At 43.1% G+C, this 26,871-nt stretch overlaps 1 protein-coding gene across 6 annotated transcripts in view; it reads left to right on the plus strand.

The window, feature by feature from the left end:
- Positions 1 to 26,871, plus strand: part of LOC119656717 (tyrosine-protein phosphatase 99A) — a 588,033-nt gene that overhangs the window by 554,530 nt on the left and 6,632 nt on the right. For 3 of the 6 annotated variants that reach the window (XM_038063239.1, XM_038063244.1, XM_038063243.1), the window contains 3 exons: positions 24,766 to 25,055; positions 25,449 to 26,016; positions 26,107 to 26,662. In XM_038063239.1, the coding sequence (XP_037919167.1) occupies positions 24,766 to 25,055; positions 25,449 to 26,016; positions 26,107 to 26,662 (1,414 nt within the window). The remainder of the gene's footprint in view (positions 1 to 24,765; positions 25,056 to 25,448; positions 26,017 to 26,106; positions 26,663 to 26,871) is intronic. The other 3 variants (XM_038063240.1, XM_038063242.1, XM_038063241.1) reach the window with 2 other exon arrangements.

Here is a 26,871-nt window from a genome sequence, read left to right on the forward strand (position 1 = left end):
GAAAAGTTTCCGACCTAACAATAATACAAGACATTTTTCCTTTAAATTTATTTTTAATTTTTCTACATAGTCGCCTTCACACTTCTCCCAGCAATACTCCAATCTCTTTAACTCATCCAAATAATCCTCGGCGTCTTTCTCTACAAAATAATTGTTTACGAAGGTGATGGTCTCCTTATTTAACGAACATCTTTGTCCTCCGGGCACAATTTTTAGATTAGGGAACAAAAAGAAGTCTCTTGGGGCTAGATCTGGTGAAAAAGGAGGGTAGTCAAGCAGTTCAAACCGAAATTCCTGGATTTTCGCCATGGCAACCACAGAGGTGTGAGACAACGCAATGTCCTGGTGAAAAAAATTTGTTTGTTTAAATATGGCCGTTTTTTCCCCAATTTCTGCCTTTAGCTTGTCGAACAATGATACGCAGTATGGTACTGTAATGATTTTTCCTGTTTAAGATAATCGGATAAGATGTCTACCCCAGAAAATAGTCGCTATCACTTTCCCAGCCGATAAAAACAGTTTTTGTTTTTTGTACCCGATTTCCTCTTCGCAAAGACCTCGTACACAGCGTCCAACTCATCTTTAATTTGCGTAGGCGTATTGCGTTTCAAAAATAAATATTTAATGACAGCTCGATACTCAATTTTTTTCCATTTTCACAAAAACCCTTACATCGACCTACTCAAACGATTGTCAAACAACAACTGCGCGTCCACAATGGCTGAAATTTTTGTATCTGTCAAAAGATACACAACCACATTCTCTAGCTTTTATTGACGAGTGCTTCCATCTTCACGTTGAGGTCGGAAACTTTTCAGACAACCCTCGTATTACTTAGAATTCCGTTTGCAACAGATTTTATCTGATCTAATGTCCAATCTGATGATAACCTATGCACATCAAGTTGGTTCCGTTTTATGTATTTATTATCTTTTAATGAAATTCAGATTGTTTTCAAAACAATTCGAAAAAACTACATTGGTTTAATTACATAATCAACTCTCCGTCCTCAATTACCTTACTCGTATCGTTCTGCGCTAAGAACATGGTTTTCATAGGATGTTTTACAGTGCGTTGGAAGAATCCTTCACCTTCTTTCCACTTTCCACTGTGAACAGCCTGAAATGTACTTTACTCCTGAAAATAAATTTGATCCTATTTTCTCGGCCCATTTCAGTCTTTTTTAATCCTCTTTTTCCTGCTTTCAAATATGTATATCTTATTTTGAAAGATTTTTATTAAATTAAGGTCCATGTCCTTTTCAAGGTAATATAAACATCGACTGGTTATCGATTGCCTTATCATCTTCTTTTGAATAAATTTTACAAAATCAATTTTCTCATTAAAAGTTATGGAAAGAAGCCATAGGCATTCATCTTTCTGCACTAAGGTCAAAATACCATTATCATCGTATCCCATCCATTAGAGGTATAACCTGCATAAGGTCATATTTCCTCGTCCGAAGAGATCTAAACTAATAAAGCTAACTTGACAACAATTTAAATTGCCTTAAACATACACCATAAATAAGAAGCCATCTGGGAACTTGTTCAAATATTCCTTATTCACTTCTATGTAAATTCATTACAGAGAAGCCCTAGAAGTGTAGAGTGTTAAGCGAATTATTCGTAAATTCAATATCAAAGATAGTTTGGCGAACATCCAAATTAAGTTAGAAGACTTTAGGCAAGATGGTCATCAGAACTTCCGTTTTCTCGTTTTCTTGCTTCTTTCGTCTAGGGGGCAGCGTTGGTTTTAGGAGAAATTATTTAAGCTCTTATATCTTGAGTAATTTCAGTAAATCAAGATGTGAACGATATGTAAACGACTTTGGCAGATACAGTCCGAATAAGAGGGTCTATTTGGTTTGAATTTGTAAACTATGAGTGTGTGCTACGAGTCTATAAAATGTTGCTAAACTAGGACGCTTCTATGAGTATTTGCACGAGCGCAAATGTTAGCTTAATTGTCACTGATCGGATGCATGCTTCATGGAAGGCAAGATATCCAATGGGGTGCTTGAGAGACAGAGACTTTCTAAATGAATATCAGGAATCGTATGAGTATCGATATTTTACGTACACTGTCCCAGAACGTATATAGAGGTTTCATCACACTCCCATAGAACCTACAGGCAGTGTCCGTAGATATACCTGGCTAGGTGATAGTTTAGCCGACAGTGACCAGTGAGAATTCCCACTATGATTCGGAGCTTCTTTTCGGTGAAGTTTAAGCAATCCTTTGTGCGCTTGGGTTCGTATCACCCAATAAACACTCTGGACTGCTCCATTCCTGGTAGGTCCCCCCAGTATAGTTCCCTCAACCGTTCCTCTTCATTTTTTAATGTTGTAGCCATGAATTCATTTCGGATTCCACAAAAGGGTTCTGGCTCGTGTAAAGGCGTCCCTGCTCTCTTCTTGGCTAGTTCGTCCGCTGGCCCATTGTCTTCCAACCCAACATGGCCTGGAACCTAGAGTATCCAGACCTTATTGTATATCCAAAGTAGTATCTTCGGGCTGCAATCCCATTTTTTTCCTGTTATGGACCTACAAGTCATCAGAGTTCTCGTGGGTTTCCAATAAGTGTTCCCGACATGTGTCTTATAGAGTAATTTTTGGTCTAGCGTAATTCCCAAATATTTGTCCTTTGTTTCTCGTTTCACCTCCATGTCATAGAACCTTATGGCTCACAGGTGATCAAGCTTACGTCTCCTATTGAATGGTATTATGGTGGTTTTGGCTGGTTTGATCCGCAATCCCACCTTCCTGCAATAGACACTAGTAACCCTTAGTCCACTTTGGATTCCATCACATAGGGTATCCTCATATTTGTCCCTGTAGATTAAAACAATGTCATTCGCTTAACCCTGGACCTGTACTCCAGTATTTCTTAACACGAATGTCATTCGCGTAACCCTGGACTTGTATTCCAGTATTTCTTAGCACGTCCAGAAGTTCATCCACTACCATACTCCACTGCCCACTTTACCCTAGCTCCTAAGCATACCTCTTTTGCTAGTTCCCAGTTCTCCTTTTATTCGTTGTTGGAGTGTCAGGCAGAATGTTGTCGCCTGCCGCCGTGGGGTAGGACCCCAGGATATGAATTCTGCGGATAAGGTGTACTTTGTGCTCCTGATTCTCGGTAAAAGTCCCATCTTCCTTCTTCAAACAGACCGAGAATATTGCCCCGTCTTTGGCTATAGCCTTGTAAAGCCTGGTTGCTTCTGTGATTTGTTCGATCCCTTCACAGAATCTCCCGAAACTGTTCCGTTTTGCTCCCCTGATCGCGTTGCTATACGCAGTCAGTGCATTTTTGTACCTTTGCCAGTCCCCGATTTCTTTGGCCCAGTTGAAGAGTTTTCGTACCTCTGTTCTCATTCTGGCCAGATTCCTGTTCCACCATGGTACATCCCTTGATGACTTAACTGACTTAGCCGGACAGCTAGCCTTATATGCGTCAATGATGACTGAGTTGAGGATTTTCACCACTGTTTCTAGTTCCAGTTCGCTCCTAATGTCACCGCCTCCTTGAAGGTGGGCCATGCTGTTGCTCAGGTGTGTTGCATAGGATTCCCAGTCTGTTCTCCTGGGATTCTTTATTATTCCTTTTATTTCGGAGTAATCCTCAATGTCGATTCTGATTATTCTTTGATCAGGCATAGAGGGGGGCTCATTGAACACTCTCTAATTCCTGACCAGCCCGTTCATTAGAGTATTTCCTAGAGTTATGTCTAGCACCTCCCGCCTCGTGTTGGTCACAAATGTTGAAGTGTTCCCTATGTTGCATATTTCTAACTTATTGCTAAGAATAAATTCAAGAAGGTACTCACCTCTTCGATTGGTGTCGCTGCTTTCCCAGACTTCGTGATGGGCGTTGGCATCGCAACCGAGGAGAAGGGGTAACGCCCTCTTCTCACAGTCCTTCAAGAGTTTAGCGACTTGTTCCGGTGGAATCCGGATGTTGTCTCCTGGGAAGTATCCCCATGCCATGACTGCCTCTCGAGTACTCCTCCCGGCTTCTAATGCCACTTGGATAGCTATAAGAACTACAGGAACTCTGAAAGACATATATATTTTAAATTACATTTAAGAATTATGCAAGTTCTTGGTTTTTCACAAGAGGAGTCTCAAATTATGTTTTCTCCTTGCAGACCGCAAATCTGCCCCCGGTACGCCTAGGGCTTCTTGGAACTTGCCCTTACAATTACCGTAGATGTAGCTTTCGCTTGGTGGAAGTTGATCTGGACTACCTTAGTGTTGGCCATTGGCTTCGTTATCGTATTGAGCTCTTCTCCACTGTCGGAGTATCGCCCTCCTCCTCCGACATGGAGCTTTCTTGTGCGTCGCTGTTCACCCTGAGCCCTAGAAGTCCTAGGACTAGGTCGTCCAACTTCTTCTCTTCACTGGGCAGCAGGTCTACTTCGCTAGCTGACCTAGTCCTTTCCGCCTCTCTTCTTCGGGGACCTCGGCATGCTTTCCACCCGGTATCTCCTTCGAGGTGTCTTTCCTCGGCTTTTCCCTGTGCACGTGCACAGGTATATTGCCAAATCGATAGTTGATATGGTAACTTCGATATTTGATTGCCTCCAGGAATCGGTCATCTAGTCCGATCGTGCGGAGTCTGCCCTTGCCCTCCATCTTGCTTTTGAAGACTCTCCATAATCGCTTATGGAGATCCTCATTTTGAGCGATTAAAAGGTCCATAAGATAAGAGAAAACCTATCATGTCTGCTCCTGATATGTCATCCCCATCACATGTTGACAGTTCTACTCCTCCCCAGCCTGGCAATTTAGGAACTATGGTCCAAAGCCATTCTGCAGTGTCTACCGTCGCGCAGTCCACCAGTATATGACTAGGTCGAAAGCGTATCTCGGTCAACACAAGTTTTACGGTTCATCCCTTGCACATCTGCCTGACGACAAAGTCTTCGATAGTTTCCTGCTCTTCACGAGTGAGTATTTGCTCGGAACACATTTTTGGCAGTATGGCCAGCCGAATGTTCTTGACCGCACTAGCATAGCTAATGGCGGGCTTCCTGAGCCTTGCCTTCACTCCTGACCTGCCCGGGTTTTCTCCTCGCTTGGGTTCAGATTTGGATTTTTTGGGAGCTTTCCAATAAAGATGGCTTAGGTCTATCCTGAGCCTTCGTAAAGGCCTTTTTGGTTTCAGGCCTTCCTTCAGGTAACGCAGGTGCCATGTAGCACCTGTCCCACTGAGACCTGTCTCCTTCCTGACGCCCCCCGTAGCACGGTAAGGTCTAACTTATTCACTGAGGGGACCAGATACCAGTGAGGCTTCGTTCGAATACAGTCAGTTACCCCCGACTGCAAACTATCCAATGGGCACGGTTCGCATGACGCCCTGGATTGGGGAAGATATTTTTCGACTCTCCAGTCTAGATTCGTAGCGTGTTGTTAATAGTAGGGTCACCTCGTACAGGACAAATTAACGGTCTTAGTAGATGAGAAGCTTGTACCCTGGAAAGGCACACATCACCCTAGAGAAGAGGCAGCTCACCCTCAAAGAGAGATAGGTTGCCCTCAGGGAGCTATATTCCGCGTCAGTCTTTCCTGCAGTACACTGCTTGACCCCTATTTGATTTAACGTGTAAATTGATTTAAACACGAAACTTTCTCAGTGCCCTTAGCTCGTCATCTCACTCCGTGCCAACGATATTTTGTTTTCTTCCTCATATACCTCAATACTTTTTTTTTAACAGTAACAAGCATTTCCTATTTATATTCTTCTCAAAAAAGAGAATTATTTTCGATTATTTTTAAAGCAGTTGAGACAAAATGGTTTGAGGGATTACAATTCAAGTATATATTGATTTTTCCAAAAAGAAAATCTGCAAATGCTGCCTTTTAAAGCTTTCTGGATCGCAAGTTCCAAATATGAAAATTTATCGCATATCTTACATGACATACGAGGATTGTTTCGAAAATAAGGTTCCCAACGTTGAAACCTTGCCGCGGCGCATGAAGCTAGGTGAAATCTGGCAACACTGCCTTGTTCGCTGGTTCTCCCACCACCGATCCCAAGAACAATTACCCGTTTGCGACGTTCACTACCGGCTTGACAGCCATCCACGATGGAGCTCGTCTTCGGCCTCACGGTCAGATGCGCAATTCGTACAGGCATCCGATTTTAGCATGCAAAAAGTTACCACCCATAGAAATTCACCGCCAGTTAAGTGAAGTGTATGGGGAAACGTGTATAAGCATTGAACATGTCCACAAATGGTGTAGGGAGTACGCTGACAGCCGCATGGACATCCACGATGAACAACGGAGCTGGAGTAAACGCAACGATAATATCGAGGACTTCTTAGACTCTATTCTTACGGAAGATGAAACGTGGCGCCATGACGTTACTCCGGAACTAAAACAACAATCTCGCCCAAACCAAAAAAGTTTAAGCAGAATATGTCAACAGAAAAAGTCACGGCAATGATGTTTTGGGACCGGCGTGGTGTACTGCTTATCGAGTTCAGCCTAGAGGAACGACAATAAACTCGACAAGTTATTAAGAGATCTTGAAAATACTGAAAAGGGCAATCCAAAATCGTCGTAAGGTAAAACTCACCAAAGGCGCATGTCTCGCAATAAACGAAGGACTTCACCGAGGGATTTGATTTAAAAACGTAAAATAAACAAAAAAAATAGAGAAATTCTATTCCTATCACTAATGAGTGCTGAAAAATCCCTGAGGACTCTATTTCCACACAATTCCTACCTAGAAAATATGAAATCAAAAGTCATTTAAAATCAAACCCAACAAAATAAGATTAACGTCTTTATCGATTTAATTCCTTTCTCATCCCACGTGATCCATCACAGGTCCTTTTCCTTTCATTCAACTCCTAGGAAATAAATCAACTTCCTTGTTTGATTGTTTTATTTAGCTCGACCGTGAGGAAGCCGCCTGTTGTTTGTTTATTCTTTCAATAAATTGCACGCGATTGTCAAATTTCTACAAAGTACAACTGTGTTACGATTATGTAGGTTGTGATGAATGAGCCACTAATGAGTTTCAGTTATATTTGTTTATATCCTTTTGCCAGCTGGAACATCTATATAATGATATTCCGTTGAGAAAAATATGAGTAATGATTTATAAGTTACAGTATTTTATAGGTTGCAATTTTCTTTATATCGCATCCATTCCATTAGATAGAATTGGTAATACATATTTGGCTTCTTTATTATTGTATTTTGACGTCATTAGATTTGGTTAATAATCCGAACGAAAGGAATCTGCAAAAGAATAAAATATTATGCAACAAACATATATGGTTACCATTTACCCCTTAATGGCGTATAGCGCGTCAACTACACCTACGCGCCATCACTCGCGGTTACCTGAAATGAGTTTCAGTTCCTCTCAGGATTTACCCAGACGCCTGCACTCCTTCTCTACTGATCTACGCCAAGTGCTTTTTGGGTTGACCCATTCGTCGGCCATCTCGGGAGAGTGGGTTCCATTACATATCATGGCCAACAATGGAATTATCGTCCCTCCTTAATGTGTCAGCTATCCACTACCACTTTCCGATCACACTGCGTATGAGTGCCAGGTCTGTGCGTTGACCAAGTTCTTCATTCAGTGTTCAGTGTTCGCCCAACCCATCCCGATGATACGACGCCGAAGGGTACTGACAAGGGCTTGGAACTTTCGAGTGACAGTGGAGGTCGCTTTTGAAGCACTACTCTCATGTTGTAACATAGAAAGAACACTAGCACAGAACAACCTCTGCTTGGTCTTGGTGTTCAGATGTTTGCATTTCCAGATTTAAGGTCAGGCAATGAAAGCGAACAACATCCAGTTCGGTGCCAAGGTCGGTGAAAACCAAGCTTCCTACATATACGAACTGAGCAACGCGTTCAATGTTCTGCTAGACTGAGAACCTTGGATTTATTGTTATTTATCTTCAGTTAAACTCTACCTGCCTTTCCTTCCAAAACCAAATCCAAAAAATCATTTGCCCAAGGTCCATGACCTGGTGGTAGAGCAAACAGATGTCATCAACGTATTCGTGTTGTTTGAGATAAGATACCGTAATCCATTGGACAACTCCACGTCCCTGCGAACAGGGCAGCATAAAGAATGTCATCGTTAAAAAAAGAAAAAAAAATCGGTGACAAGATTTAGCCCTGGCGGACTTTGCTTTGGACCTCAAAATCCTCTAGAGATTTTACCTCGGTGCAGCACGTGACATGTCGCTCTGCTAATAGCTATCAGTTTCTTGAATGCTCTTCCTGCGTATAGGAAGTCAGATACCCTCGCTGTTCACACTATCGAAAGCTTCCTCGAAATCGATGAAGGGCAGGTGAAGCGAAGTTCTAAACTAGGATCGCATCGGATAGCAGTAAGAGCTTCGCCTATCTTCACAAGAAGCAGTCTACGCCGGCAAAACGTGAATGTAAATAACATATGCTGTCTATACACTTGCATCCATCAGATTACAAAAGACTGCCATGGGTGAACTATCCCCACTTTACTGTTAGATCGATACGTGCCAACCATTTGATCCATAGTGTTGACGACTCCTTTATCAAATTTGTTTTTTTCTTAGCAGTTTGGTCAATATCTATACTTCGGTGATATGTACTCATCCAATAGATGATAGTTTGTTGCATTGATCATGTTGCTCATGTCCGCAAAAACGCGCGTATCTTTGGATTTTTCAAAATATTTCAGGGCTCATGGTTTTTCGAAAAATTGGTCGGCCATTGCTAGCACCCCAGAGTTGTATAATACATTCCCCGTATAAGCGATATACATCAGCGAGTAACAATAAGTCCAAATATGCATGGAGCTACTCAACGCTCAAAAGTTCCTACCTTCCGCGATAAATTCTGGCTCCAATTAAAGTTGTCATTCGAAGAGCGTATTGTTCTATGGGCGCAAGAGATAGAAGAAAAGCCAGTGAAAAGCTGAAAGAAGTAAATTGTGAAAGTAGAGTGGTTTCAAAAGTTTCAGCACAGTTAGCTTAACATCGAAGGAGAAGAACGTACCGGAAGACCGAAAGTCTACAGGAGACACAGAATCGTAAGCATTATTTGAGAAATTTTTTTAGCAAAACGCAGGAATTTCCACTTATCTTAGGAGTGACTCAACATGATCTCAAATCGTTGGAAATTGTTCAAACGCTGGCACACTACTTCGGGCTAGCCCTCCCGCTATCCCGGCTTTGGGAGCCTTCCAAGTCAGGGAATCCCTTTCACCAGCGATAGGGGAGGGGAGAAAGGGAGTTGTTAGCTCAGGGTACTCTTGCCATCCGGTCCCTCCGTCTTCGCAATAAGAAGAGCCGAAACATAATACGCAACGCGACTCCAAAGCATCTCTCTGACAATGTTGTCTGGAGAGAGCTCCCCTGTGTCTGCATAAAGCAGCTGACGAAAGCCGTCCCACTTTTCACAAGAGAAAAAGGTGTGTTCAGCGTCGTCCGCTACTCCATTGCGAAATACAATCAGGAAATCGCGCCTTCCCAAATCTATGCATGCCCGCTTAGAAGTTGGGTAAAGAAGTGATCGATCTCTCTAAATTGTCGATGAGCCGCGCAGTTCATCTGGCTCTTGGCTCATTTTGCCAAGAGGGTTGCCTCTCGATAAGGGTGCGTTGATGTTCTTCACGGGCAACCACCTCTCTTAAGTTTTCGCCCCTACGGCGGTAGATAGCTTAACGCTCCTTGGCAAGGAGGGGAAGGGGATCACACTCGCGATTACCATCATGGCCAACATTGCGATAAATAGACGCCACTCGCAAAGCTCCCCGTCTCTGCCCTTGATCAAGGCACTTACGATGCACCTCCTTGTCAAGGGCATCAGCCCATACCTCCGCGCCGTACAGCAGAACCGACTGCGTTGCTCCCATAAGAAGACGTCTCCTAGTCGATATAGGGCCCCCAACATTCGCCATTAGCCGTGTCAAGATCGGGACTCCAGCTGTAACCCTGTGCCCTGCTGCTTTGATTTGCTGAAAGAAGCTCATCTTCGTGTCGAGCAACCAAGGTATTTAACCGCTGGTTTTGACTTTATAGTTAATTCGCCGATCAATATGGGACATCAGCTTGGTCTAGTTTATACTAAATTGCTCGGACCAAATAAAACCATTCATCATCAACATCGATGATGATGATCATCAACAATGGCGCAACAACCGGTATCCGGTCTAGGCCTGCCTTAATAAGGTACTCCAGACATCCCGGTTTTGCGACAGGTCCACCAATTCGATATCCCTAAAGGCTGTGTAGCGTCCTGACCTACGCCATCGTTCCATCTCAGGCAGGGTCTACTTCGTCTTCTTTTTCTATCATAGATATTGCCCTTATGGACTTTCCGGGCTAAGAACCGAAGTCTCCGAGGAATACATGAGGACTGGCAAGATCATTGTCTTCTACAGTAAGAGCCCAATGGTAAGACGTTTCGAGCGGAAAAGTTTTTGTAAGCTGAAATAGGCTCTTTTGGCTGCCAACAACCGTCCGCGGTTTTCATCATCGTAGCTGTTATCGGTTGCGATTTTCCACCCTAGATAGGAGAAATTATCAACGATCTCAAAGTTGAAGTCTCCTATCTTTATTCTTCCCGTTTGACCAGTGCGGTTTGATGTCAGCCTAGTCAGTCTTACCAATTTCGTTGGGATACCGAATTCCCTCATGGCTGTGTACAGTTTTACCCTGGCTATGCTATCATAGGCGGCTTTAAAGTCGATGAAAAGAACAACAACAGTTTTTCCATCGGTTGCCGCATAAAGAAAATCTAATATGGTGCTGATTTGCCTGGAGTGAAGCCTCTTTGGTATGGGCCAATGATGTTCTGGGTGTATGGTGCTATCCGGCCTAGCAAGATAGCGGAAAATATCTTATAGATGGTACTCAGCAACGTGATACCTCCATAATTGCTACACTGTGTGATATCTCCCTTTTTATGTATGAGACAAATAATGGCTCTTTGTAAGTCGTCAGGCATTGATTCACTGTCCCATAACTTGAGCACAAGTTGATGAACCGCTTAATGTAATTGGTCGCCTGTGTAAGGCTTCATCCTGCTGACTTGTTGGTAAAACTTCCGCGCCTGGTGCGGTTAATCCCTGTACTTTTCGAGTTCACAGACCTGTTGGTTCTCACAGGCTTCCTTTTTCCGTCTGTGAAGTAGCTTCCCCGTTCGACGGAGTTCGTGATAAGTCTCTGCGCATGCCCGCGTTCTTTGAGAATGTAACATTACTCGGTATGCAACATTGTTCCGTTCCGTTGCTAGCTGCGGTTAGGGCCACGTATCTTTGTGGCCGTATTTATGATAACGTTCTTCAGGTGATTGTGAAGACCATTTGTTGATGCTTCATCTCCAGGACCTCTGTTAACTGCGGTTATTACGGCATCCATTTCCCTCTTATAGGTGTTGCGGAGGGCTGTGTTGTGGATGGCTTCAGTATTAACTCACACCTGATTGTCAGAGGGTATTCTGAGTAGTGTTGTTATTCGAGCTCGGAGCACCATACCAACGAGATAGTGATCCGAGTTTATATTGGCCCCCCTATATGGTCTGACATTCATCACGGCTGAGCGGTGGCGGCGTTCGACCAACACGTGGTCCATTTAGTTGAAAGTGGTCCCGTCTGGAGAGACCCACGTTTATTTGTGGACCACTTTTCGCGCAAACCAGGTACTTCCAACAACCATTTCGTGAGACACTGCTGATTAAATAATCCGCAGTCCCTTATTATGTGTGTTTTGATGTAAGCTATGAGAGCTAACGTATCGCCTGAATACGAATGGTTGTTAAAATCCCCAAGTATGATTTTGATATCATATCTGGGACAGGCTTCGAGGGTCCGTTCTACCGCCTCGTAGGGGCGTGATCATTAAAGAGGCTTATATTTCTAAATTTGCCTCGCAAACGCCGAGTGCATAGCCGTTCGCTGATGTTTTCAAAGCGGACAACAGCAAGTTTCATTTTTTGGCTGACTAAGAAACCTACTCCGAGCACATGGTTTACTGGATGGCCACTGGCCTCCTCTATAGGGGTGTGAACGTTAATAACGCTTATATTTCTAAAGTTGCCTCGCAAGCGCAGAGTACATAGGCTTTCGCTTATATTTTCAAAGCCGATAACAGCAAGTTTCATTTTTTGGCTGACCAAGAAATCTATTCCGAGCACACGGTTTACTGGAGGGCCGCTATAATATGTGGTATAGCGAATCTTCTCCAGGAAACCGATCCCTGTCCAACGCATCTCCTGAAACGCTGTTACATCAGCCCCATATTGAGACAGCTTATCGGCTAGCTGCTTAGCAGCTCCATCTTTGTACAGGGAGCGCACGTTCCATGGAAAATGCCCAAATCATTGTTCGGTTGTCGTTTCAGGGTTCGTTGTTGTGTTATCCGTCCAGTCGGAAGCTCCTGTTGTGGCTTCGTAACAAGTTGTTTTCCGTGTAGGGTCGTCAGCCCTACCCAACCCCCAATCTGGAGGACCAGTTGATACAATTTGTCCCGTTTTTAGACGCAGGAGACTCGCCTTCATCCTTCTTCGTTTGCAGCTTTTCATTAAGAAAGAACTCCCAGCAGTCACCATGTGGAGGTGGAGATAGTGTTTGGTAGTAGAGCTGTTGGTGTTGGTTCAGCAGGCGTTTCCCAGGTTTAAGCTCCATCGTGGATAGCAATCCACGTTTCGCCTTGGGTTTATATATATATATATACTACCCTTTGACCACCACCATACCATGAAACAAAATGTTGGAAAGTTTGGTGAAAATCTTACTATTATTATTAGCGTAAGTTGAATTACCTATGGATGTGTGTATGTCTTGAAAAATAGTGCATTATTGAATTTTGAACTTGGTGGAAATGGAGTTGTCGCGCACCGAAAGATTCTCACACAAAGAAACCCAAAATCTTTCATATCCGAAACGATCAGTTTCCAGTTTCCCCGACTTGTTTTCAATATAGTTGATCATACCCTTGAGAACAATGGCCTTTCTATCATTGGAAAGGTGTAACTGTCATGCAATCTAAAAAATTATCGACCCAACAAAAAGCATCGAGTTATAGATACGTATAGTTTGTATATCATTGTTCCTAATATGAGATGATTCGTTCCCCTTTCAAAACCACTCATGGTCCGCCATAGGTATCGCACCATTAATTGGACTACTCTCCTCCTGACAGGTGGAAAGGTCGTCAAAATATTTTTCCAGCCACTCAACAAACAATGGAGGGCGTATAATTTCTAGTTCGAATTCAAATTAGGGATTTCAAACAGCACTCACATATGTACGTATAAATTAGCACGAAATTCAACAGAACCAGCTTGAAAAATATGTTTTCGCATGTTTTAAAATGAACTTCTCCCCTCCACTGCTATTCTGATTTTTGTGAATTTATTTGCATATATATACGTCAGCAAAAGCTATTCCTGAAAAGGGAAATCACATTCTTCATTCAGCGACTGAGTCGTATCAATGCTGAAAAACGTTGCGGAAAGTGAATTGCTTTTAACGGATAAATAGATTGCACACATCAATTCAAATAAACGACACAAAAACACACATCCTGCAAACAGAAAGAAAATCTGCTTTGATCATTTTTGCTGAATCAAATAAAATTTAAATCTCGCTTTCAGCATTCACCTTTCCACATTTTTTTCCCATCTATTTTGCTGTCTAGAAGAAATTCGAGATGCATAGCTATTGGCAGTGCTGAAATCCAATCCTATACCAAATCCTATACGAACAAGAACAAACGGTTTTTCTTTGATGTCGGGCGCTCATCAGCAACAATGCTCCAAGGACGAGGTTTTTCTATTAAATGAAAATGGAAAATACAAAAGTAGACTGGAGCGCGCCAATTGTTCTACTATTTCTGCTACTTTCGCATTCTTAATTTCGCGTTCAATTATTTATATATAAAAGGCTTCAGTGAAAACTCGAAAATCTTCTTGAAAGTTAGAATCAATTTTATCAAATACAATTGCAAACAGGTTTCCCGGAAAAACAGAACTACTTAGGGGGTCCTTTCTATTTGAAACGGAATTAAATTGGACAAAATGCGTAATCCTCTTATCAGCAGAATAGGGTAGAGGGAAAGATTCGATTTGCGCGTGAATTCACAACGTATATGCGGGAAGAATGGAAGCAAAACAAAAATCTAGACCGAGACTATGGATTCAGAGAGTATCTAGAATGCGGAAGCAATCAGTAATAATTGTTTCATCAGCATAAAATCGAAATTGAAGGGAGAATGAAATGTAATAAAAATGACTTTATTCTTTTGTTGTCGTTTTTTCATTCATTTTTATCAGAGCATTACATTGCTGTGCATAAAACAAATGGAACTCATCTGATTGTATTCGCGTAATTAAATCGGGGAAAGGAATGTTTTGAAATGTACACGTCTAACTGATTTGGGGATATACAATATAGAAGATACTTACGGTATCATATCTCATTTTTTATTATTTATGGAAAAATGTAATACAATTTCGTTTTATTTAAAACCTATCCTTAAGGGGGTCATCCCGTGTCAAGGTCGTTTTTTTTTCGCTTTCTTTAGGATTTTTTTGTGAAGAACTGGATAAAGGTACAAATCCGAATTTTTCACCATATATTTACTAATGTCTTGAGCATGCGTAGTAATTTTTTCAGCACGATAACATCGCTCGTTATTGAAATACAGAGCAACTTATACACTCACTTCCAAAAACGGTGTTTTTCTGCTGCCACGCTAGAGAACGCTGTAATCATCTTAAAAAAAAAATTTCAACGGCGTTGTAACGTGCAGACTTAACCACTGTCCGCAAAGTAGGATTATTAAAAAATATTTAATATTGCTATAGCTATAATAAATTTTTGGTGCCTTGTTAAATTTTTTTTTTCTTTGTGAAATTTGGTGTTTTCTCAAGGCTTCTTTAATGAATAAAAAAAAACTACCGAATGAATCGCAATTATCCTAGTTTGCGGACCGTAAAAATATGTTCCGAAAATTTCAAAGAATTTCGTTGTATAGTTTTTGGGCTATGCTGGCAGCCGATTTTCAATATGCAGTTTCGAGAAAAACGCATTTGAAAAATAGAATGCGATTTTCAACCACAAAATCTGAACTGACCATTAAACTGCTGTACCTAGTCCATAAACCATAGGTTTCTTAAAAAAACACAAGTAAAGCCTCGGCTTTTTAGCGAAGTCATTCGAACGTCATTTGGACCGATAAATACGCGCTTTATTACCGCGATCGACATAAACCTGGCATATTTTTTTTTTTTATGGATGGAGGTGGAAATCTTAGAAAGACGCTGCTGCGCCAGATTGCAGCAGTGTGTGGGATTCACACCCACTAAAACCACCCCCACTTTTCCGTCGCTCCCCGCGGGACCACCGTGAAGCATTACTTCGCGGGGGAGGCTCTGGTTCGCTATACCAGCTCGTCCATGCCACGTCTCCGTCGCGCCGCCTTCCGAGCTCGATCCAACTCCAGAAGTTTTGTCTGCACCACGGCTACTGCCTCATTTACCGCCATCCAGTTTTCCTCCGACTTCAACATCTCTTCCACCAGGTTGGAGGGCTCGATGTCCGCCCCTAATATGCTGTTCAACCTCCTTTTCTGCTGCAGAAATCTGGGACAATGGAACATAACGTGCTCCGGGTCCTCGAGTGTAGCACCGCATTCAGGACAGTTGGGAGAGTCGTCCAACTCGAAGCGATGCAAGTACTTCCTATAGCCACCGTGTCCCGTAAGGAACTGTGTCAGGTGGTAATTCAATTCTCCGTGCTTTCGGTTGACCCATTTCTCGATACACGGGATCAATGTATGGGTCCACCTGCCCTTGTCGGAGTTATCCCACCGTTGTTGCCACTTGCCACACAACTCTCTCCTGATGGCTTTTCGGAAATCCGCATTCACCTCGGCTGGATTTGCCTTCCGTTTTTCGTACAGCCAGTGTGCCTCGCTCGCTAGAAGATCTATAGGGATCATTCCTGCGATAACACACACTGCCTCCGTCGACGCCGTCCTAAATGCGCTACACACCCTTAGCGCCATTGGCCGGTATGCCGAACATATCTTCCTCCGGTTGACAGCGTGGTTCAACGCTCCTGCCCAGACAGGGGCCGCGTATAGCAGGATCGACCTCACCATTCCCGCGATGAGTAGCCTGCGACTATACTTCGGCCCTCCCACGTTAGGCATCATCCTTGCAAGGGATGAGCTGGTGTTTGCTGCCTTCTCTCGCGCATAATCCAAGTGTCCCTTGAAACTCAGCTTGGCATCATCATCCCCAGGTATTTGACAACCGATTTTGAGACGACCTCACGATTACCAACCTGGATGGTAACCGTGTTGTTCTTCCTACGGTTGGTAATGAGGACCGCCTCCGTCTTTTCGTCCGCCAGGTCCAGCTTGACCATTCGTAACCATGACTTGATAGTATGAATGGCTTCATTTGCATAAAGCTCCACGTCCTCGGGATGCTTTGCAATTGCAACTACCGCCAAGTCGTCCGTAAAACCAATCAGCGTTGTCTCCTCCGGCACGCGAAGGCCAAGCACTTCGTCGTACATTATGTTCCACAGCAGTGGTCCCAATACAGAACCTTGAGGCACACCTGTTGTCACAATGTACTCCTTCGGCCCGTCGTCCGTCTCGTACCAGAGAAGTCTGTCCGAAAAGTAACTCTCGATGAGCCGAGCCAAGTAGCTAGGAACACCCAGTTTGGCCAAAGCGCCCTTAATCCAGCCCCCGTTGGCTGACTTAAAAGCATTTTTGACGTCCAGCGTCACCAGAGCACAGCATTTGCCCATGGCCATTGCATTTCGAGCCAATTCCACGACCTTTGCTACTGCATCGACCGTAGAACGGGCTCGCCGAAACCCATATTGCCGCTCTGAAAGACCTCCAACATCTTCCCCATGGTGTCTAAGAGACAAATAGGGCGATATGAAGAGGGCACGCCGGGTGGTTTTCGGGGCTTCGGTAGCAAGACCAGCTTCTGCCTCTTCCACTGGGCGGGAAACACTCCTTCCGCCATGCACGATTCGAATGTGCTTGCGAACCACCTTGGTCTGGCCTTGACCGCCACCTTCAGAGCCTTCGGAATTCCGTCCAATCCCGGAGCCTTGCTGTCCCCAATACGTCTGCAGATTTCCCAAAGTTCCTCTTCGGTAACATCAGGGATCGAGAAGACGTCCTGCTGAGCTGCCAGTTGGGGTTCTCTTTCGTCCTGCTCCTACTGCGGGAAAAGAGTTGTAATTATTTGCAACAAGAGCCGTGGGCATGTCACCTGAGGTGATTTTCGCCCGCGTATCTTCTTCATTACAACTTGGTAGGCTGTACCCCACGGATTCGTATTAGCCTCCATGCAGAGCTTCTGGTAGCATTCCCGCTTGCTTCTCCGAATGGCCTTCTTAAGGTTGCTTCGCAGATCCCTGTATTCCACTTCACGCTCCTGGTGCTCCGCCTTCCCCTTGTCCTGTGGGAAAGTCTCCTCGCTCGGAGAAAAGAGGATCTCAAGGCAGCGATCTCCGTGTTCCACCAGTAGTTTGGCCTCTTGCCGTGGTGCAAACGTCGTCGTAGCATCGTAGCGTCGCATGCTTCGATTACACGCTGAGACAGCTGTGTGACCCTTTCCACCGCTGTTCCATCCCGATCATGGGCTCCCTCCAATGAGGCCAGGAATGTCTCCTCGTCGAAAGCTCCGATAGACCAGCCAACCGCCTTAACCTTTCCACCTCCAGAGCGTCGTTGACTGGTTCCCCGGTTCCCAATGCGGAGGAAGATGGCCTGGTGGTCACTGTGGTTGTAGTGCTCACTCACTTGCCAAGCCATCTCCCTCACCAGTGAAGTGCTAACAAATGTCAGGTCAACAATCGAACCCGACCCTATTCCTCGAAAGGTGGGCACGCATCCAACGTTGGCCAGTACGATGTCCAGCTCCGCAAATGACCCCAACAGAATTTGACCTCTGGTGTTCGTCGATCGGCTTCCCCACTCCAGGGCCCACGCGTTGAAATCGCCCGGAATGATTTTAGGGCTGCGGTCTCTAGCGTCCAACACCAGACTGTCTAACATCTCCTCATATTGTGTTAAGGTTGCAGTAGGAGGAGCGTAGCAGCTGTAAATATGGACACCGTTGACCTTCGTCCTTATAAAACCGGCTGCCGGGGGGGGGCCATGACTTCCTGAATGGCCTGTATTCCGCACGCCCAGATTGCGGCGTTGCCAGACGCATCCACCGCCGTAGTTTCTGTACGGCTCGCAAATAACCGCGACATCGACATTCGACTCTCGAATGGTTTGCGAGAGCAGGTCCTGAGCTGCCTCACAGTGATTGAGATTGATTTGTATCAATCTCATTTGCCTGTGCGGTTCAGCTTCCTCCTATATGCCGGCCGTCCACGCCCTCTTTCCCACTACATAACATACACCGTGGATCTCCGGTGCAATCTTTGATGAGGTGGCCCTCTTCCCCACACTTCCTGCAACTCCTCGATCTATCATGCTGGCTAGTGTATGCCGCCGCAAAATGGCCGAAATCGAGGCATCTGAAGCATCTCTTTAGAGATATTTGCTCCCTGAGACTGCACACAACCCAACCTACTCTTACCTTGCCCGCGGTAATTAACTTAATAGCTGATTCCGCCGGCAAACTAATAATAGCGGTCTGTGTGCCGCCATATGCCTTCTGGTCTATATCGCCAAGGTTGAACTGCTGCTTTAGCGCAGCACAGATGTCCTCCCGTGAGGTGACTTCATCTAGGTCCTTGCATTTAACCACTATCTCCTGTTTCCGAGCTCTTACCTCAGCTTCCTCTCCAAGTACACTTTCCACCTTCCCGCGGAAGTTATCGGCCGACTTGTCGGCGGATTTACTTAACTCCAGCATCAGATCCCCTCTCTGTGTTCGTCTGATACGGCTCACACTATCCCCCAAATCCTTCAATTCCGGGTCTGACTTCACCTTTCGGAGGATGTCGGCATAGGACATATTTCCCTTCTTGGAAATAATTATTATTTCCAGGCGGAGCTTCTTTTTGTCCTTTTTCCTCTTGTTGCTCACCTTAGTCCATTGTTCGGGCCTCCGGGCGTTGGTTTCTTCCACTTTTGTAGGTGTTGTGGCTGCAATCGTGAGATTACCGACTTTCGCGGGTACTCTCGCCGGCTCCGCCTTCTTTGGTGAAGAGGCTTTTTTCTTCTTCGGGACTTGCTGTGATCCAAGAGGCTCGCTGGTACCGTCTCTAGCCCGTTTTCCTGTCTTCCCGCCTGCTTTATCACGGGGAGGCGTCACCTGCGTTTCCCTTGTGACCTTGCCAACTGACGCTTGGGAATTCTTTTCTTCGAGTGCCTTGATATAAGACAATTTAATGCCTCTTATCAAGGCTCGAATATTTTGGTGGATATTCCGCCTCTCCTTGATGAACTCGCACAGTTCATTTATTCGTTCCCCGAGTGTAACGAACGCCATTCCGGTATGTTCCCGTTTGCTTCGCGCCTTGCGCCACAAGGAATGATCTCGATTAAGGGACTATTCGTATTTCTTTCAGAGTCCCGCGACGAATCTCGACTACCAAAAAGAACCATTGTTCTCGGTGGTGATCTCCCAAGCTTCGAACTCCTCCTAAAAGGATCCGGTGTGGACCTAATTTCCACTCCACCATTCTCTCTTGTAGCATTAGATGCCACAGTAGCCAAGTTTCCCACTACTGAGGCACTGCGGTCGTTGGATATCGACGGCCGGGAGCCCGCTTGCTCACTCCCAAAAACCGCCGGCACTGGGTTTCCGAAGCCCTACACCATATTTGGTTTAATTTCTGGGTGTCTTTCCCATAGCCAATTTTTATCCACGGGTGGGCGTTTACTTCCCACCTACCCGGCCTGCGCATAAGCATGCCCATACACGCACATCTCCGGATGCATGCATGTGCATGCCCATGACACATTCGCCGAGCATTCCCTTATCCGCACGAAGGGACGCGCCTGATGGGAGATTTGGCAACTCCACACAGGATAAACCTGGCATATGACATTTTACCTGTTTAACACTGTAACTTCTGAACGACTCCAAATATAAAAAAAAATACTACTATTCTACACTATATCTAGATATAATTGATGCCAGAAAAAAAATCGATTCCTCGGATCCGACACACGGGATGACCCCTTAATCTATTGTTAGATATACGTATACATTAAAGGAGATTCAGACTTATAATTCTTGCCTTTGTTGGAGGTCTACAGAATAAAGGGTTTACCTAGACTAGGAAGAGAGTATAGTTGCCATTTACCCCTTGGTGGGGTATAGCGCATCAACCACACATATGACAAAGTGCCTTTGGGACAGCATACCCGTCGGTCATCTTGGGAGAGTAGATTCCACTACACCCTTTGCCTTCCGGTCACAGTGCGTACGAGCGGACAAGGCAACATGGAGAACGTCACCTATAACAAGAAGATAAAATATTCGTGACAGGATGCAACCCTGGCGGACTCCGCTTTGGACCTCGAAGTCCTCGGAGATTTTAGCTTGGAGTAGCACATGACATTTTGCGCCATCATTGGTCGCTCTGATAATAGTTATTAGTTTCTTCGAAATGTCCCTTCTGCGTAGAGCCCTCCGGATTCTCACTCCCTGTTGATGCTATCGAAAGCTTTCTCAAAATCGATGAAAAGTGAACCGAATATCTATACTCCATGCATTGTTCCAAAATGTTCAGAGGGGTATTTATGAGGTCAACGCAGGAGGATCCGGAGCAGAAACCAGACTGCTCTCTATCGGTCAAGCTTTCGAGATGTTCTTTGATGCGTTCCAAGATTATTTTAGCTATCATCTTTGCGACACCGATTCGATTCGTGAATAATAATCCTCTCAAGTTAATGTTTCGTTCAGATCCCTTGTCCTGTTGGAAAAGTATTCCAGCTGGCAGTCCGACTCACTTTTTCTCTTTGAGGACCTCCGGTAATTTTCTTATCTGCTCTACTTGCTAGGAGCTCTGCACAAAAATAATGACTCCAATTCTCATCAATTGTCACGAATAATATCTTAAAGCCTTCATTATTTTTTTTCATAGGATCTACTCTTCGCACTGAAGTACTTGTCAAATATGCCTTCGACTTCGACTGTAAAAACCGGCGAGACAAGCTAAGCCATGGTAGATTTTCGATTTGAAATGGTTTATAACTAACCTATCATTATAATCGTCATCCTATATGGGGAGCAACCTGCACAATAATTTGATGGTCAGAATTGTTGTGAATTCATAGGAGTCGATGTGCGACAGATTGCTCCCATTTATGGTTAGGCTTTGGATGTACATCTAGACAAGCTGCTTGTGGACGGTTTTATAATAGACACGTCTTTCATGTATACTCCCATGAATATTAATGCAAGATTTTTTCATAGTTCATTGGGGCATTGTGGTCTCCCTGAGTAATACACCGAAGGTCATTCATCCATCGCTACACGGATGATATCCTTGAGAAAGTCGTATACAATTGTTACTAACGTCTGCTTCAGTGACCCTGGTGGGATATTGTCAGATCATTTTTCCTAAAACTGACCACAGCAGGCTAAGGCTTAAACTGACTGATGGCTAGTAATCAGTGACAATAAAGACATTTTCAGGCCACGACTGAATTGTTTTGGCACAAAGAGTTGTTAAAATATTCATGGTTTATATTATAACATAATTTGATCCAAGGATTCCATTAAGTTCCCTACAATCTCTCCCTTATGTGTTTTCTCTGCTGTTTTAACATATTTTTCGCAAAAAGTTTCACCCGATTTATCACCTAATGATTTTTTTGTATTTTTTACTACCAAATAAGAGATATTTTCATGATCGAATAAATTTCTAAAATATAATAATAATAATAATCATTGGCGCAACAATCCATATTGGACCAGAGCACTTCATTCAAGACCGTAACGGTAAACTACGGTACACTGTAGAAGACAATATGTTTAGCATTGCGCTCGCCCGAGATTATTACCCTAATTTTGAGGCCTAAATTTCATAAAAATGCACCATTGTGAGTTATTTCCAAAGGAGATCTGTTTCATTTCCCTGTATTTCACCCAATATCAAAAATAAGATCAATTTCGAAAAGTACTGGAGCCCTATCATTTGATGCCCAGTGTGATTACATTTTGTGAACAAAATGTACACCCCCCTTTAGCATATATATTGGGAGCCCCCTTAATCCCAACACAAAATGACAACACCCGCTGCATGTAAAGGGACACTCATACCACATTTTCTCGCCAAATTTTGTGACAATCGGTGCAGCCGTTTCCGAGTAAATCGGGTCGAACAGACAGACATTAAATCAATTTTAATAAGGTTTTGTTTCACACAGAACCTTAAAAAACCGATATCAAAAATTCTTTCCCCTCCTGATGATGATGTGCTTTGCCTTTCGGGGGTTAAACGTTTGGTTAGTTGATAGAGTCCCCTATCCAACCTCCAATTTGTCCAGTAAATGTAATGTCAATCTTCAGCTCTAATCTTTTTTTGTCGATTTTCCATCTTTTTTCCCAAAATACCAGGTTATTCAATAAGTTTTACCGTTTAATAAAAGAAACACGATTTTATTGTTTGAAATAACTTTTATCATTCAATTTATTCTCCCTGAACTTCAACACACTTGTTCCAGCGATCTACACAGATTTATGGTCTGCTGGTCTGGAGTGGGTCAGGCCAGGGAAGGAAGAAGAACAGACACAATTGAGTAGTTGAAATCCACAATGAAATAACTGAACTCAGGAACATCGACTGTGGCCTCCAACTGTGCGGTGGTCTCTGACCATCCTCGAATCAAAGCTGGCTACAGGATGCAAGCAGTAGTGGTGGTGGATGTAGTGGTCCTCTCTTTTGAACCGACTAGGGATAAAGATGGCCACGCAAATTACAAAAGAAAGTTTAAAAAAAAAAATATAGCAATAATGATAGACTCCCAAAAAACCTGTACTTTTCTGGAGAAGCAAGACATCAGACATTCCATTGTCTGGGAAATAATTGACACAATAGCGAATTCTAACTTCGAGGAGATAAGAATACTGTGGTGCCCAGCTAAAAGTGAAATTATGTTCAACAAGATAGCGCACACAGCAGTAAAAGCAGCCCTAATCAGCCGAAGCACCATGGTTTCATCCTTTGTAGCTGAGGATGTATTATGGGTGGTGCAGAAGATGAATACCAGGCAATGTCGAGATTAAAAGGCAAAGATTTTGCGGCAATGTTTTCAGAAGTGCCCATTAAAATACCAGCTTTCATCTCAACAAATAGTGTAGCAATTGTAAAAACTTTTAATAGACTTTACTCAAACCATGTCTATAGCAAACCTTTCTTTCAGAAGATTGGCAAAATCAAAAAAGGAGATTTGTCTAATGTGTGGCGTGCAGGAAACAATAGACCATCTTATTTTTGAATGTGGGAAGCACAGTGTTGCTAGGAACAAATTCAGTTGGAAACTCCTTAAAAGTTTTTTTAAAGAAGGAAACGAACTCCAACTAATGTAAGCTGACATAATAAAAAAATGTGAAGTAGCGAAATGTGCCTAAACTTGTAACACGTGTCCTGCCTGTTCGGACAGGCTTCGACACAATTGTGCTTGCAAGTGTCGGCATAAAACGTACTGAGACATACGTGGGTTATCTAACCTACAACAAGTCTGGCAACACAAGGTCCAATGCCCAATAACCGAGTGACAGCTGGCACACATGGGCCGAGGGCCTGGCCAATTCTCGTCCCACGTACGATCATCATGGACCGGACCAAAGAACTTAGCTCTCTCTGTTAGCCCGCTGGGATGTCGTGGAACAACTAAAATCAAAGAGTTTTTTTTTTAAATTTTGTGTTGCTAACGAACTTTCGTGTGCAGATGCGTTGAAAACGTTGAAAAAAAGCATTTGAGGAGTCAGCTCTGTCGAAAACTCGGACATACGAAGATTTTAAAAGCGAGCGTGGTAGATAATTTGTCTTGTTTCAGACGTTCATCCACGTTAAATATCGAGGAAAAAGTAAAAGCCCGAAGTCGCCAAACCAAAATACAACGAGAGTGTCAAAGCTCATCCCTTTGGTGGCCTACCAGCGCTGCACTGACGGATTGGTGAAACGCTGGCACACTTGTGTTGCTTCGAATGAATGTTATTTTGAAGAAGATAAAATAGATTTGCCCGAAAATTAGGTCTTTTTGTGTTATTTATAAATTCCCAGTACTTTTTGATCATAGGGTGTAATGACATTTGCACCGAAAATGTTAGTTTACGACAAAAAATATTATTTACCTCTGAGTGAATCAGAATTATGCTGCTTCTATAGTAACCGAATTATAATGCGTAACCCCTTCCTACATAGTCTCATTCTGAGCAATATATATGGTACTGTAGTGCTTCTGAATAAAACTTGGTTAATAAAAGCTCATTGGGAGTGGCACATATTTCATATCAATCGTCTACATTTCACCCATTTGAATATCTCCCTTTCGAATTTTTGGGGGGCGACTGTCTGCATTTGATCATACCTTTTGTATTGCTTCCTATTTGTAATGTGATTCCACCAAAGGAACACATTTCCTCCCACTCGCATTTCAATAACAATGCAATACATTGTGAATTGTTCCCTTCGCGATTTATTTTCCAAAGAAATCTTGCATGCCACCTATCACATTATCCTTATTTCCCCTGACGTATGTACAACCCAACCTTTCTATATAAAAAGCCTCGCTGAACATTATAATAAAAATATTTTCTATAACATGACTATCTTCTCTTTTTTAAGCAGAAAATGTTTCCATGCGGCCTACTATTATCTGGACGATCCGCCGAATCATCCTAGTGCCCCACAAGTAGACTGGGAGGTGCCTGTTGAAATTGGAGGTGAAATACGTGCAGCTGTCCCAGTTAATGAGTTCGCCAAACATGTGGCGTCATTACATGCTGATGGTGATATTGGATTTAGTCGTGAATATGAAGCAATTCAATGTGAGAGTGCCGTTGATGAATTACCCTGCGAACATTCACAACATCCAGAGAATAAACGGAAAAATCGATATCTTAATATTATTGCATGTAAGTTGAATGAATCCATTTGAATTTATTTATTATTTCTGTTGATCACGGAGTTCCGGTTCGAGTTAATTTGTCTCTTTAATTTAAATCAAAGGGGGTCAATTCCATGGTTCCAAATAATTATTCAAAAAAGCGGGATACATGCGGAGTTTCCATCTTTTCAACATATAAATAAACTCTAATTTTCTTTCTTGGGGAAAATTCTCAAAATCATCCCTCCTAAAATGTAATTGATAAAAAAGGAGCCGAAAAATATCTGGTCGATTTTCTATGCCAACTTCAAATAACAACTTTTTGCCTAATTCTAAATCTTAATTTTAGTCAGAATATCTTCTTTCTATTTTTACTTCAACATCTTTCCACCATACATTTAATTACGATATTGATTTTCAGATGACCATAGTCGAGTCCATTTACACCCAACACCAGGCCAGAAAAAAGGGTTAGATTACATCAATGCGAATTTCATTGATGGATATCAGAAGGCCCGCGCATTTGTTGGAACCCAAGGTCCACTTCCAGATACATTCGATTGTTTCTGGCGTATGATTTGGGAGCAACGTGTAACAATTATTGTTATGATCACAAATTTGGTGGAGCGTGGCCGACGGAAATGTGATATGTACTGGCCAAAAGACGGTTCAGAAACATATGGAGTGATTCAAGTGAAACTCCTTGAAGAGGAAGTTCTGGCCACTTACACAGTAAGAAAGTTCCAAATCAAACATCTTAAGGTGCGTATTGAGTTTACATTTCAGTCCATTTGTAATATAATACGTTGCGTTCGTTTACAGCTTAAGAAAAAGAAACAAATTAACTCCGAAAAGATTGTCTACCAATACCATTATACGAATTGGCCAGATCATGGAACACCCGATCATCCACTGCCAGTATTAAATTTCGTGAAGAAGTCTTCAGCAGCCAATCCACCCGACTCTGGACCAATTGTAGTGCATTGCAGGTAATTAGCCCCGACAGAAAGCAATTGAATTAATCGAAATTTCGAACCCTGGGACATATTCATTTAACATTATTATCTCATCTTTTGCAGTGCTGGAGTCGGCCGAACAGGAACATACATTGTCCTGGATGCAATGCTTAAACAAATCGAACATAAAGGTGTAGTCAATGTTTTCGGCTTCCTACGACACATTCGAGCCCAGCGCAACTTCCTAGTTCAAACCGAAGAACAATACATATTCATACACGACGCTCTCGTTGAGGCGATTGCTAGCGGTGAAACGAATATCCGTGCCGATCAAATTGAAGAGCTGAAAAACAATATACCATATTTGGAGATGCAATACAAGAATATTATTCAATTTCAAACAAAAGATATTCACATTGCATCGGCCATGAAACAAGTAAATTCGGTAAAAAATCGTGGTGCTATTTTTCCAATCGAAGGCAGCCGAGTACACTTGACACCGAAACCAGGCGAGGATGGTAGTGATTATATAAATGCATCGTGGCTCCATGGTTTTCGACGATTACGAGATTTCATTGTAACACAACATCCCATGCAGAATACGGTTAAAGATTTCTGGCAGATGGTTTGGGATCATAACGCTCAGACAATAGTGTTATTGTCATCGCTGGATGAAATCGTATGTATTATTAAAAAACTTATAAGTAATGTGTGCCCATAAAGTAAGTTTTTAGAAGTTGCTATCATATATACACTAGCGGTCATAGAAATTGAAGTAAGCTGATATTTCTAAAAAAGTAAATATTAAACCGTTGAAACCATTTTGTATGATCGTCTTGTCGGAATCCATTGCATTCATCGTGAGTTTATAGTTCGGTTGTCCTTGTG

The sequence above is a fragment of the Hermetia illucens genome, chromosome 5 (assembly GCF_905115235.1).
Source record: "Hermetia illucens chromosome 5, iHerIll2.2.curated.20191125, whole genome shotgun sequence".
NCBI classification, from domain to species: Eukaryota; Metazoa; Arthropoda; class Insecta; order Diptera; family Stratiomyidae; genus Hermetia; species Hermetia illucens.